This window comes from Cariama cristata, unplaced genomic scaffold, assembly GCF_000690535.1.
Source record: "Cariama cristata isolate BGI_N322 unplaced genomic scaffold, ASM69053v1 scaffold8366, whole genome shotgun sequence".
Classification (NCBI taxonomy): Eukaryota; Metazoa; Chordata; class Aves; order Cariamiformes; family Cariamidae; genus Cariama; species Cariama cristata.
Genome location: NW_009620334.1, coordinates 38684 through 53152, shown reverse-complemented (window position 1 = coordinate 53152; position 14469 = coordinate 38684). Strand labels below are relative to the sequence as shown.

General features: G+C 36.3%; 1 protein-coding gene across 1 annotated transcript in view; it reads left to right on the top strand.

Moving 5' to 3' along the window:
* Positions 1-3813: 3813 nt before the first annotated feature.
* Positions 3814-14469, top strand: part of EPS15L1 (epidermal growth factor receptor pathway substrate 15-like 1) — a 35360-nt gene continuing 24704 nt past the window's right edge. Inside the window, exons 1-14 of the mRNA XM_009701587.1 lie at positions 3814-3870; positions 4098-4187; positions 4525-4572; positions 5272-5367; positions 5995-6057; positions 7011-7136; positions 8717-8776; positions 9091-9327; positions 9961-10118; positions 10585-10741; positions 11543-11605; positions 13185-13270; positions 13663-13735; positions 14281-14442. Of these exons, the coding sequence (XP_009699889.1) occupies positions 7101-7136; positions 8717-8776; positions 9091-9327; positions 9961-10118; positions 10585-10741; positions 11543-11605; positions 13185-13270; positions 13663-13735; positions 14281-14442 (1032 nt within the window). The 5' untranslated portion in view covers positions 3814-3870; positions 4098-4187; positions 4525-4572; ... (1 more) ...; positions 5995-6057; positions 7011-7100. The remainder of the gene's footprint in view (positions 3871-4097; positions 4188-4524; positions 4573-5271; positions 5368-5994; positions 6058-7010; positions 7137-8716; positions 8777-9090; positions 9328-9960; positions 10119-10584; positions 10742-11542; positions 11606-13184; positions 13271-13662; positions 13736-14280; positions 14443-14469) is intronic.

Sequence of the window (14469 nt, the reverse complement as noted above, 5' to 3'; positions counted from 1 at the left end):
AACATATATGTAAAATAAACTCTGGACTTGAAAGAGATTGTCGTTGTGGAACTTCTATAGTATGTTGGTAAAATATATCAAGTATTTATTACAGTAGAAATCCTGCTTCTGTGTTGTTGTTTAAATTCTAACTGATATTTGAGAGACTGGCATCAATGGTATTTTGTTTAACATCTTATGTTGAGGCAAAAAAGGGCCACGTTCTGTGAATGTATCAGTTATTTTGACATATTATTTTCCAGCTAATTCAGTGGTAGTATTCTAGTTTTGAAACTTCTTTTTCTGTATTGAACTGTCAAGAGTAATCTAGCTGTAATCCGGGCAGTAAACAGAATTTCCCTGGAAATTAAGAAACTTCCTCTTTTAATAGCCTCAGTTTCATGATTACTATAGAGATATGTGCTAGTTATAATAAATGCCAGGAATGGTAGTGAAAGGAATAGGAGAGGTTACATGTGCTATAACATTGAAGCATGTTCATTCAGAAGGATATAAAATAAGAATATTAGTAATCAGCCTATTAGGAGCTATAAACGATATGGGTAATTCCAGCATGTGAAAGTGTTTAATCATATTTGTTCTCATAAATGAATTGTATTATGGTTCTGTTCTATGAAGTTATGTTTTTATGATGTTATTATGGAAGAGAATTTAGATGTGTAACTTACAATATGCAAATTATTTAACATTTCAGCTGTCTTTGTTTCAACTGCTATGTATAAAAACAGTTGAAGACCAAGGATGTAAAATCAATTCTTGGGGTTAAATCAATCCAGTTTCAGTCATGGTTTATCTTTGATAACTTTCTTTCCTTGAATATTTGATCACCTTATCAGTGGTCTTTCCGCTATGCCAGGCATGTTCAACCTACAGCCTCTGGAGGTTCTGGAGACTTAGGTTAGAGATATTGGGACAGCACAGATCATTTTGTAGCTCAGTCTTCTGAGACAACTCAGGATACTCTGCAAGTAGAGTAAAGGCAAAGGTAATCTTTCTGGGGCAGGAGCAACCTTCTTTTGGCTCTCATCTTGGTGGAACACCTTGTTTTTTCTCCTTTCACAGTACCTATTTTCATCCATCATATGATGTGACAAGAGTGACTGAAAGAAAATTGTGAAACAGGAGGACACCAAGGAAAATAATTCATCTGATCCGGAGTTCTTTGTGACCCTGACATGACTTCAGGGAAGAGGCCTGCTAGGAACTGGCTTTATTAATTGTTCTAGTGGCAGCAGCTTATGCCTGCCTTTTTCCCAGACATGCATTAAGGGAGCTGGAGACATATCCATGTACGTGTATTGTGCACCACAAGTGCAATGTACCACATCTGCTGTGAGAGTGCAAGTTTGAGACTTGAACTTCAAATTTGTACAGAAAATCAACTTAGAGATCAAACAACAAGGCTTTGGTTGGCCAAAAACAATTCAGAAACCTCATTCAGAAATGAGATATCTGAATTGTCTGTTTGGGCGGCGTCATAAAGTGTTGGTTGTAGATGACGTTTTGGGGAATATGGAGTAGGCATAAAATCCAGAGGGTTGTTAAACTGTAAGTCAAAACTGAACTGCTGTATAACAGGTTATAGCTGCAAACTCTTCAAAATTTTGTTGCTGATTGCCAGCGTTGATGCTGTCCTGTGTAGATTCTTCATCAGCAGATGTCATCAAATTACAGAATCCTCTTGAATGATAGTAGTATAGTCACATGTGGTGATGGGTAGATAGGCAGCTATGCTATTTTCATCACTTGAACCCATTTTGTCTGGTCTGGTTCATCACAGAGATGCAGTCATTTAGGTAAATCAGTCAGAGAGGCTTATTTTTGTAGCATTCTGCAAGTAGAGAATCGAGTGATGAAGTGCTTTCCAGCAGCACTTGAGTGAATATATTGCTGTAGAAGAAACTTCACAGCATTTAAGCACATCACCCTGGATTCCTGCCACTTCTGTCAGGTAAGTCAGCTGTATGTCATGGCTGACAATATCAAATGAGGATGACAAGAATGTCTGGTGATGGGATGAGATCATTCAGTACTGCTGCTGGAGTGGTTTGCTCTGTATCTTGGTATGTATCCAGTCTCTGCATGCTCTAGGATACTCACCAAATTAGAGGAGCTTGTAGTTGGTCTTTGGCTAGCTTCTCTGAGCTTTCTGGTAAACGAGAGGTATATAGTTTGGTGGTAGTTGACTAAAACATACTAGATTTTATTCAGAGTTAGACAGACTATTTCCTACTTCCACCTTTCCTTTGAATGGTGTGTTTCCTACCTTGGACAGGAACACAATGGTTATCTATGCTGATCGTTTACAAGCCAGCAAGGTGAGTCAGATTTATGAGTTATGGTTGCAGCTTTCTTCTTCTGAACTGGCTTCTGGAAGAGCAAGAGCTTCTAGAGGGTACTGATGTTGAATGCAGTGGCTTATTTTGTTCATGGGTATAAGTGAAGTACATTTAAGATGCTTAGGAAACTCTTCTGAAAAGGCATGATTTTTCTAGCCAAGTGGAATGATTGGTCTTCAAAGAGTTGATGTTTGCTTGCGTTTGGTTAGTAGGGTTTACTTCTTTTGGATAGTTCCTTAAATTAAGATTTGGCATGTTTATTGTAAATTTACAGGAAGATTCTCTTTGTGTAAAATAAAATTTCATGCTCTTCATTGGTCTTTTCTTTCATCATATTTGTGTCTCCCTTCCCCTCGGTATAGGCAGAACATCCAGAAATCCGTGTGGATGACAAGGCAGAAGGTAGCATTTGGGAGGTGACATACCAGTGAGCAGAGTTAGTGCGAAATAATCATTCATCGGGTGTCTGACTGGTGTTCTGTAGGTGGAGAGTGGTTGTCCCAAGCAGACTTTGGGATATTTCGACATCTCTGCATCTCATTTGTTAAACTGTGTTTATTGGGTTGTTTGTTGCTCATTTTTTAAGGCCTTTGACTGCTCTAAGGAGTGACTTGTTTGAGACTGGACTGTAATGTTTTTGCTCTTGGCATTGAGGCTGGAGAACAGCGTGGAGGTATAACCTGCACATGGCTAGAACTCGTGTGGCAACTGTAGGAGGCAAGTGAGAAGATGGGTGTTGGGGTCTCTGCCTCTTCTGGCATTTCAGTTCCCATTTGCTTGGAATGTCAGCAAGAGGGAAGAGCAATCTGCTTGTTTACCGAAAGGCAGGACCTACCTTTGTGTCTGCTGCTTTGGTGTAATGTGGTGGTAACACCAAGTTGAAATCGTCGAACAACATTGTGAGGAAATCGTGACATTTGTTAATTAACCGTTCGTTCGATTGTTTTTTTAAAGTCTATTTCAGTTTATGCGTTTTCAGGACTAGGATCTTAAACACAGGCATATTTTGATACCAGGGTTCTGTCTGTGTGTATGTGTATAATTGTCTGCTGAAAATACTCCATAAATACATATACAATGCAGGAGGTGGTCAAGTCAGCATTACGTTGAAAACTCTGCCTTTGTTATCAGTAGTTCTCAAACTGTGATCTGAAATACTTTGGCAAATCGCTCAAAGCTGTTCTACAAAACCTTATTACCATATAATGTTGTTAATTAAAAGTGCGAGTATACATATGAGTGCTGATGACTAAGAAGATTTAAGAGGTGACAGTAGTCTGTTGGTTACAAGTTTGGGGGGATGACTGTTATGCACACTTAGATTTCAAGTATCTGGTTTGGAGCACAGCAAATTAACATACCATTTAATGGTTTTGATAGAAGTAATACACAAAATACTATACGCTTTTTTTTGTGTCAGTCCCTGAAGGTGGGCAATCTGTGATTGCAGTTCATTCTTTGTTTTCTTAACGTGTCTCTTGTTTTTCAGTTTTCTACTGGGAATCCATTATACGAAACTTACTACAAACAGGTAGGTTCTTAAAGAAAATTTAAAAATAAAGTGCAATTTCCTCTTCCCCAAGATTTCCCTCTCTTTCCTTTTCCCATTGCAGTGCTACACTTCTGTAAATTCTCTCTGCTGAGTGGTAATGCATGCTTGTATAACTTCTCTTGACCTAGAGACAAGAGGTTTTTAATTTCTTATCTCTGCTTTCATGACAGACGTGCTTCAATTGAATGTGAATTTTTGTCTTTCAGGTAGATCCAACCTATACAGGGAGAGTTGGGGCAAGTGAAGCTGCACTGTTTCTTAAAAAATCCGGTCTCTCTGATATTATCCTTGGAAAAGTAAGTTGAAGGAATTAGATAATGCACTTGCTTAAGTGCAGCTAACATTGAGCAGAAGGGGTTTGCAAAAAGGAATTCAGTGGTATGCAAATCTGATCCATTGAACATTAGTTTGACCACAGATTGGTAATAGCTCCAAGGCATTGTTCTGTGTTTCATAGGAATCTAAAAGGAAAAAATGTCTTTTGTGTAACATTTTTGTTAACTTGAGAATTAAATAACATTGTATGTCATAACTTGAAAGCTGCCATGAACAGTTCAAGAAGACATACAGTATGAACTGTTGAGCTAAGTTTTATTTTAAAATCCCAATGGCTTTTATTTTGTATCTCCACAGATATGGGATTTGGCTGACCCAGAGGGTAAAGGATACTTGGATAAACAGGTAAATGAAATGTGCCTGTATACCTCTTACGTTACCTTCCACAGATTAGCATTGTTTCAGGAAAACCCTGATATCAATAGTAGTTATCCTTAGCGGTTTTTTTTTTAAGTTTTCATTTACAAGGTGAGTTTTTTTCCCTAGCACTGCTCATATCCAAGTATATTACTTGGTGAAGATGCTGGAGAAGTTTGGATCTAATTTTCTGTCCCTGTTTTGTAAAAAATCAGTGTGTGTGATATATAGGTACATAGTCATTGGGTCTTTCACAAATACAAACTACGATTTTAAGATTTATTTTAGAAGTCTTTCTGGTATGAAAGAATATAACTAGCATTGCTAAAAATGGCTTGGAATGTCAAATACCAAGTTACTTGTAGATACGGAGAAATTTTTTAAAACACACTATTAATTTTTAAGAAAAAATGTTGAAATTTACTTAATTATGGAAGAATCTTTCTTAAAAACTAGCCTTGAAGTTCTCTGCTCTCTGTTCCAAGTTATTGTAAAGTTTTTCCTGAATCATCTTTAAAAGCAGTGGGGTAGCTGTCACTATGCAGTTAACTAAATGGGGCTATATATCTGTTGTTTCCATACTTTACTGAGTTGCACATGTACAGCGTTAGTAAAAGTCATAAATGAGTTATTGGAGACTGATTTAGACTGGTTGCTTTTTTTGATAGAAACCACTATTGTTTGTAGGGTTTCTATGTCGCCTTGCGCCTTGTAGCATGTGCACAGAATGGCCATGATGTTAACCTGAGCAATCTGAACTTGACTGTGCCACCTCCTAAATTTGTAAGTAATATATACTTAAATGTATGTATGTATGTGTTATGTGAGAACTAAGGCTTCAGTTGGAAAGCCGGAATAATCTTCTGTTTCATAAATGTCATGGTTCTGAGCGTTCAGGCTGCTGTCAAACTGTTCTTAAGACAACTGCAGTCATGGCTGCCGTAGTCCTGTCTTCCTGAGTAATATGTACCAGCACCTTCCTCGACTGCAAAACTGATGCGAGTTTAATGACGGTCAGCTTGTTCAGGAAGCTGATGTGGCTAAACTCTTAAATTTATGAAAAAAGAAAAAGAAAAAAGATTACTTTTGGGCTAGGTCAACAGGAGTGTGTGGTAAAGGGCATGACTGCAGCTTTGCCTGCAGTAGCTGTTGTGGAACCTCCTTTAGCTTGTCCTAGTTCTGAGTTTGGGTGCCTAATGCACCTAATGTCCTTATCAAAGTACTGTAATAGTACAAATCAGTATGACTTATTTTTTAATTTGTATACATGTGCAGCCTTTTTTCTTTTTTTCAGTGTAGTTAAGCTTCATGTCTACAACCATCTCTTAAAGCAATTAGTAAGGATTAGAGACAGAAGTGTGTGTATTTTTATATATTTACATATAAATTAAAAAATGCTTTAATTTTTAGCATGACACTAGCAGTCCTTTGCTGATCACACCACCTTCAACAGAGACTCACTGGGCTGTTAGGGTAAGTGTAAAAGACAACACATTCCATCCATTCTTTAAAAGTAAATATTTTCCTTGTCTGTAATCTTGCATGTGAGAGAATTTTGTATCGGATATATTTCCCATTTCAGAATCAAATATATTTCCCTTTCTAATGACAGACTTTTGCACAATAGAGAATATTGAGCTGTAGTTTTATAGTTGAAATAAGTATTAAACAAGCCTTTGACAACTCCTGGTCTGATGTTTTTAAGACACAATGAATTTTAAACTTCTACCTGGATTTCTTCCAGAATCCTGGTAGTAGGCACTTTCATGTTTGTATAAAGGAGCCCCACTGAGAACAGCAAAGTATTTCACCAAATCCATCCTGAAGTATTAATTTAAAGCTTGAGTTCAGAGGTTCTAATTAGTATTCAGTGATACACACTGCACATATATATCATTGGAGAAAAGTAACTTTTGATACATACATGAGGTTATTTATATTTAGTTAATTTTCGAATGCAAGCATTTTCCAAAAGGTAAACATTTAATTGGTTTTGGTTTGGGGTTTTTTTTTGTGTTTTGTATGGTTTTGTTTTTCTTTTTTTGTACTCACATGTACTTTAAAGTGGGAAGCAAATTATTTGGGAAGAATAGTTTTTAGTTCTACAGAGTTTGTCAAAGTTTGTTTAAAATCTGGTCAGCAGTGTTTTAATCAGAATGCATTGTCCTTTTAGAACACTACAGAAACACATATTATATGCTGCATGTTAAAATCTCATAGCTGTCATAACCTTAGCTTTGAAATTAAGCTCCTAAATGTAGCTCCATGTGGTTTACGTTTAAATACAGCATGGTGGCACTTGCAAGAAAGCTTGGAAATTTAGAATGAATACATTACTGACCAGTCTTGATTTCTTGCAAGATCTCATTTTCAACACTCACACAGGCACACTTTTTTACTTATTCAGGCTATTTCTTACCAACTAGGTGGAAGAAAAAGCAAAGTTTGATGGTATTTTTGAAAGCCTTTTGCCAGTAAATGGTTTACTTTCAGGAGACAAAGTAAAACCAGTACTGATGAATTCAAAGCTACCTCTTGATATCCTAGGAAGGGTAAGTATGCTGTTTAGATTTAGCTATTCTCTATTTAGCTTCTCGTAGTTGCAATGTTAAATATTTAAATGTAACTTATCAACATAGATCAGGTTTTGGCTGAGATTTTACATTGAGTGCATGCTATAAAGCAAGAACATTAAGTAGCCTCTGAAGTCTTCCACTTAGAAATAAGAATAATAGTAGTAATTTGAGCCCTAGAGCAGATTGGCTTCATTATCTCTCTATTCATTTTAAGAGCTGGAAATTTTCATTTTGATTATTTAAAAACAAGCAAAAGCTCTCCTAAACCATAATAGCTTTTATAACATTATATTCCACTGTTTTGTCATTTTTCCAAATACAAATTATAAGACATACCATTAAATCTATCCACTGTTTGTACAAGAGAACACTTTAACACATCCTAGTTTATATTGTAGCTGTCAAATTGTCAAGGTTTTTTTTTCATGTATATTTATAAATACCTCTGAGATCTGAGTTTAGGGCATCTGTTGCATATTTGCAAGGGAAGCAAACCTTAAAATATTTTTCTGCTTCCATTTAAAATATGTATTCTTTAATGTTTTGCATATTGATATGACTGAGAGTGAATACATTCTATGTAAGAGCTGTATCTGCGTCACATACTTTCATCTCTTCAGGAAGAACTGCCTCTTTCTCTGTATTATCTACGAAATCTAAGTATGACTTGTTTTAGTTCTGTACTTCAATATTGTGAAGTACTCAGTCTTGAAAATCTTTGTATTTTATCTTGTCGTTGTCACAATAGAAATTCAAGGAGTTTTTTCCTGTTCCAGAAGAGTTTGCGGACAAGACAGCGGACTGAGGAAATTGGCAAAGAACTAACCAACTAGCTTAAATTTGTACAGGGGTCCAGTGATAAACCTGGGAGTAGAGTTCAGATGATTGAGCCTTAGTCTTGGCTTTCTGTCCACTCTACTATACTGTCTCCAAGTCATATTGATGATTAAACAGTGCTAGCTGATGGCTGAGTATTAGAGTACTCAAAGTTTTGTAGCCTTCTAAATCTCCTGCAAGTTTTGTTGACTGTACTTGACCTAATAATTAACTAAACTTGATAGATGCTTAAATTCTCTCCTATAGAAAATTCTGGGGACGAACATATTTTTTTTGACTAAAAATTAAAACTAAAAATTTAGAAATGGAATGCAAATTAGAAATATATTGATTTTTCTAAAATACTTTTAACTTTCTTATAAGACAAATTTGGACAATCTGCTAGCCTACACCCTCTGGACAATTCTGAAAGCCATCTCTGGATGTTTTTAGTTGGCTTGATGACTCCTTAATTGCATCATAGAAAGATGAAAAACCTGCCTTTGTTGCGTCCAGAGCAACAGCAAATAGAGCAAATAGAGCCAGTGTTGAATCACATTGCCAGAAAATTCTAATCCAGTTCATTTCATCAGAGAATGTTTGGCTAGGTCTGATAAAACTAATATGATCTTCCCAAAAATCTGTTACGAGTCTTTAGAGAGCATGCTTAATATGATGACGATTAACATCAAAAGCAGAAAATGTTCTCTAAATCATTGTTTTTATTGTAATTGCTGTAGGTCTGGGATCTCAGTGATATTGATAAAGATGGTCACCTGGACAAGGATGAATTTGCTGTGGTAGGTTGCTTTAAATTCTCAATTCACAGTATCTGCTAGAGCAAATAGCTCATTTTTTTTCTCAAGAGCTTTGCAGCTTTCTCTGCTACAGTTGGCAGTTCTAATGTAAATTGTTCACATGGAGCTATTAAATGGTCATTCTCAAATCCATCTACTGACTCTTGCCTGTGTCATCAAGATTAAACTTTTTGAAATTGGTTTACATCTCTAATCTTACTGTCTTTGTTTTACTAATATGTAAATGACTGACAGTGGAAAATCTTGTTGCTTTTTCTTCTAATTGTTAATGTTATCTGACCTTTTTGCCTTTGCAGGCAATGCATTTGGTTTATAGAGCTCTTGAGAAGGAGCCAGTTCCTTCACTATTACCCCCTTCTCTCATACCACCTTCTAAAAGAAAGAAGACGCCTGCCTTTCCTGGTGCAGTTCCTGTTCTCCCTGCAAGTCCTCCACCAAAAGATAGCCTGCGTTCTACCCCATCTCATGGTAGTGTCAACAGTCTGAACAGCACAGGGAGTTTGTCTCCCAAGCACAGCATCAAACAAGCACAGGTACAAATATTATTTTTCTTTTTTTTTTTTTCTTCCTTTTTTTTTTTTTGGTACCGGTAAACCAGGAAAAAAGAAAAACCGCTTCTTGATTTCTGCCTCATGTGAGCACTTTTCCAAAAATGTGTTTGTTGTTGGGTGATTTGGGTGGAGGGAATGAAATGAGAATCGTAAGACTTGGAAGAACAGAAGAAGAGCAGGTGAATTTTGGTCGGAGTCACCATGAGGTGGCAAATCTTAGGGGGAATTTTCACTTTTCATAGAAAGTGAAACCATAGAAAGGTTTTATTCACGTATGTCGTTTAATACCAAAGATATCATTAATCTACCTTCTAAAGCTGCTGTGTTATTAGCCTGAGGACTTAGTATGCCCAGTTGGGTCGGTATTTCCAAAGAATTAATGCTTTACAGCTGATGAATAGCTGTTTATCAGTATTTATAATTCACATAAAAAGTATTAAGCTAAAACAATCATGGGAAAAGACTATTCGTGGGAAAAGGGGAAATACCTATTTACCAATCAGATTTGACTGTGCAAGATGTTCAGCACATCTGACTCCAAATAATGTCGTATATACTCGATGTATTGATAAAGACTGTTTATCTTCTTTTGAAATATAAAACTTTGTTTTACAGCCGTCTGTGAATTGGGTAGTACCAATGTCTGAAAAAATGCGATACGATGAAATTTTCTTAAAAACAGACACAGACATGGATGGTTTTGTGAGTGGCCAAGAAGTAAAGGACATTTTTATGCATTCAGGTCTGTCTCAGAACCTCCTAGCACATATATGGTAAGAATTCCCTGGTAGCTGTATTTTTGTAACTTGCTGATATGGGAAGTCAGATTATCCAGCCAGAATTGTGATCCTACCATTAAAAAAACCCCACAAAAACAACAAACCCAAAGAACAAGCCCAAAAAACCCAACCTCTTTTACTTGTCCTGTTGCAGTACTACAATATGTGGGCTGTATGGAAAAACAAGGGAGAAATAAATAGTCACTTTGCTTTTCTGGGAATAGGGTATAGGTCAGTCTGTGAATTGTGATTGTGTTTTGAAGTTCTGGTGCTCTAAATATTTTCTCAGAGTAATGCTGTTCTGTTCAGTTAAATGTGTCTAACAAAATACTGCTCTGTTTATGAAACTCTTTCACTAGAATAAGCAAGTTCTGATGAGGGTACATCAAAAGGAAATTAGATGTGTATGTGTATTTCAGGCAAGCTTTTCTTGTTTATAAGTATGATCTATTTTTACCAGGGCTTTGGCAGACACAAGACAGATGGGAAAACTAAGCAAAGATCAGTTTGCGCTAGCAATGTATCTCATTCAACAGAAGGTCAGTAAAGGGATTGATCCTCCACAAGCATTGTCGCCAGATATGATCCCTCCCACGGAGAGGAACACTCCCATACAGGTAAGTCACTTATTATTTGTAGCTAATACTGAGCCTATGTGCTTTGAAAGTAATGGGCTTTGAGTATTAATTTTGTAAAAAATTTTTTAATATTATGGTAAAGAATTGCTGAATTTTTTTTGTTATCTCCTCTTACAAAATCCTTTAACATTTGAAAATACACATACATTTTTAAGAACACAAGAAAAGAAAGTAAAGTAAAGAAAATAAAAGGAAAAGTAAGTAAAAAAAAGTAAAGAAGTAAAGAAAAATGCAGTAGAATATTCCATAAATAAAGGGATAATAATGCTGAGAAAAACCTAGCATGCCAAATACTCCTTTGTCATAGCAAAGGAGTTTTTTTTCAGGGAACTGTTAAAAGCAACTGTTAAAAGCTGGTTTAGTAGCCTGTCCCTGACTGTGATCAGTACCAAATTCCTCCTATGAAAACGTAAAATTTTTTAATGGCTAAATGAACAGTGATGACTTCCTAGTTTCTGGAAATTGATACTTGATTTGTCCCTTGTAGCAAGACAGTCCGTAGTCCTATATCCGTCACTCTTAATGCCATTTTACTGGAGCATCTAATCTTTTACTGAACCCTGCTTTGTTCCTTTCCTCAATAGCGTGTTAGTATATTTCTGAAACTTAAATGAGTAAATACTTCTGTCATGTTAATACATTCATCTTTTCTATAAATTATATAGTATTTTCCCTTTTTTTACTTTCCCTAACCAGAAGGCTTTTGAGACTCTAAATATATTTTAATTGTTGCTGTTGCTCTGGTCCTTTTAAGGTTTTTCCTATATCCTTTTTCTATAGACTCTGTCAGGTTACTTGACCCCTGTAGGAACTGAGATCTCAGCACTAACAGAAATGCGTCGTGTGAGTAATTGTAAAGTCCAAAAGAATGCGAATTTGTTTATGTACGCTACTTGTAACTTTAAAAAAGTTTTTATTTCTACACCTTCTCCCGTCTCTTTGCTCTTGTGTTCTGTGACACTTGCTCTTGGCATGATGATAATGTCACAGTAGCGTGAAGTTACCAGTATTGGCTGTTGACCTGGTGATATTGCTTCCTTCAACAATTTGAGATGCATTGCCCTGTCAGGAAGTTCTTTGACAGGCTGCTCGGTGTTGGCCTGTTAAAGTTCCTTGTGTACTAGTTCTCTGAAGTTGTGGGCAATAAATACACCTTGGTGCGAGAGCTTTAAGCTTCCCATTATTTTCAGTTCATTGTGTCTTTTTTTTCCATCTGCTGTTTTTTTTAGCTGAATGTGACATGAAATAAACTGTATGCTACTGTGAACATAGCAGATTAGTTTTCTGTTCATGTGGAACAATGAACTATGTTATCCTGACCAATGCGGCAGTTCATTTTAATTTATTTCATAATCATACTGGGTTACACCTTATTATGATCCTGGACAGCAGACAGCACGGGTCTCTCAGCAAATCTATATCTGGTCTGAAAATATGAAAGTGATTAGAAGCTTTTGATTTGCTAGCTTGAAGAATTAGTCTGGATTGTTGTTGTTATTTGTGATTATTTAATGGCATATTAACAAAATAAATGCTCACCCAAAAGTGAGGACTTAATTGACTTATTTAAACTGTATATTCACATATTGTTTCTGCAAAAAATGTCACATTTTACTATGCTATCTGTTTGTGGTTTGTTGGTTGGGTTCTTGGGGTTTTTTTAAATTTAATAAAGCCAAACTTTCTGTGGCTGTCACAGCAATCTCAAAGTGAATGAAGCAAGCAAACTACTTTCTCCTTTTTAAAATTTTATTTAAAAACAGTAGGTCTCCTGATTTGTCATACTAGCAGTGAGTTCAGTGTTGCAGTTTTTGCTCAGTTGCAGTGATTTTTTCCAAAGAACTAACAATCCTTTTTCATAATAATGACAAATTTTATACCAAATGCTGAGATCCTTTCTTAATAACTTCTAATGACAATTTTCTTGTCTAAAAGACAAGGGATACCCTCTGCATCTTCCCCGATCTACACCTGAATGGCTGTAGAAATGACCTGCAGGAAATTGGGTGTAATTGCAGAAATTAACGCCAATTTGTGGCAGGGCTCAAGAAAACTGAAACTACAGTCTGATTTCGTTAAGTTCCCTGGAATCTTTGCTATTGACTATAGCAGAGCTGTGGTTTTAGTTTTTTAATTTTAATTCTGCCATTGTCTGCGATTTATTCATTGACATTGTGCATGTCCTTTAACTGCGGTGTATTTTGACTGTCCCGTCTGTTAAATGGGCATAGAGAAAATTCTCCTGTCTCACAGGTAGAATTATGTGGCATGCTCAGGGGTGGTTGTTTAATAATTTGATGTCTCACATAGAATTTTCCAATGCATATAATGAAGGTTGTGTCCCACCTTTGTCCTCAGCCTTTGTAAAGGAGGATCTTCTGTTACAACTTGGCATTTTAATAGACTATTTCATTCTTAACAGGATAGTTCAAGTTCCGTTGGATCAGGAGAATTTACAGGGGTAAAGGAACTGGATGATATTAGTCAAGAAATTGCACAGCTGCAGAGGTAATAGTTGTGGACTATTAACAAAGTCTTGGAGTAGGAGAACCAATTAAGTATATGGTACTGGGGTGTCTGTTACTTTTGTTTTCTTTTAGTCAGTTTATTATTACTTGTCACTGAAGTTGGTGGCAAATCTCCCTCTGATACCCTACAGTTAGGCAATTATGTAAAGCCAGCCTGGATTCTACCAGGTGACTTCAGAAGATTGTGGAACAGATAGTATTTTTTGAAGAATAACTAATACGTATACACCTTTACTTCTTTAAAGAATATATCAGAATATGGGCTGGCATTTTTGGCTGTGTGGTGTTTCCAGAATAATTGATTTTTGCATGCACACGTGTGTGTTGTATTATTTAACTGATCATTAATACATGTGCTTGTTTATCTTGCAGAGAAAAATATTCACTAGAGCAGGACATTAGGGAAAAGGAAGAATCAATCAGACAGAAAACCAATGAAGTTCAGGTAAAAAATCTGCTTATTGTTATTAGTTTTCATTTTAATCTAAAATAATATGTGAAGAATTAAGCATTCTTTCTTCTGTCTTTCCTTATGTTGCTTCTGGGCGAGTCTTTCCTCCTTTCATGTGATTTTCCTGTAACTTACAGAAGGATCTTTATTTTCCTGTTCTCCATCAGAAAAGTTTTCTTCTGATGCTGGTTTATATAAGCAGAAGATGATACATGAACAGTTTGAAATGTTGTTTTTGTTAGTGCTTGACTAACACTGTAATTTAGGAAATCATTGTTCAAAGAGTATTGGTTTTGATAATTAGGATAGCTCAATGACATATGCTCTGTGTCACAGTCTGCTCTCTTTCCATCTTGTGGGCACTGATTTGTCTCCTAATATCTCACACAAGTTCCTGCAGAAACAAAACGTACGCATGCAGGGAATAGCCTGTATGACATAGAAAATCTTTTGGATTTTACTAGCCTGTTTGTCTGTGGTTGATCATTCTTATAAGACAGCAGCTAAATATAAGTTACAAGCTGTGGAATTTTCCGCAGGAACTGCAAAATGATTTAGATAGGGAGACGAGTAACTTGCAAGAGCTAGAGGCTCAGAAACAAGATGCCCAAGACCGCCTGGATGAAATGGACCAGCAGAAAGCCAAACTGAAAGATATGCTGAGTGATGTAAGGCAGAAATGCCAGGAAGAAACACAGGTGGTGAGTGTATGTTAATTCTGGACGTGC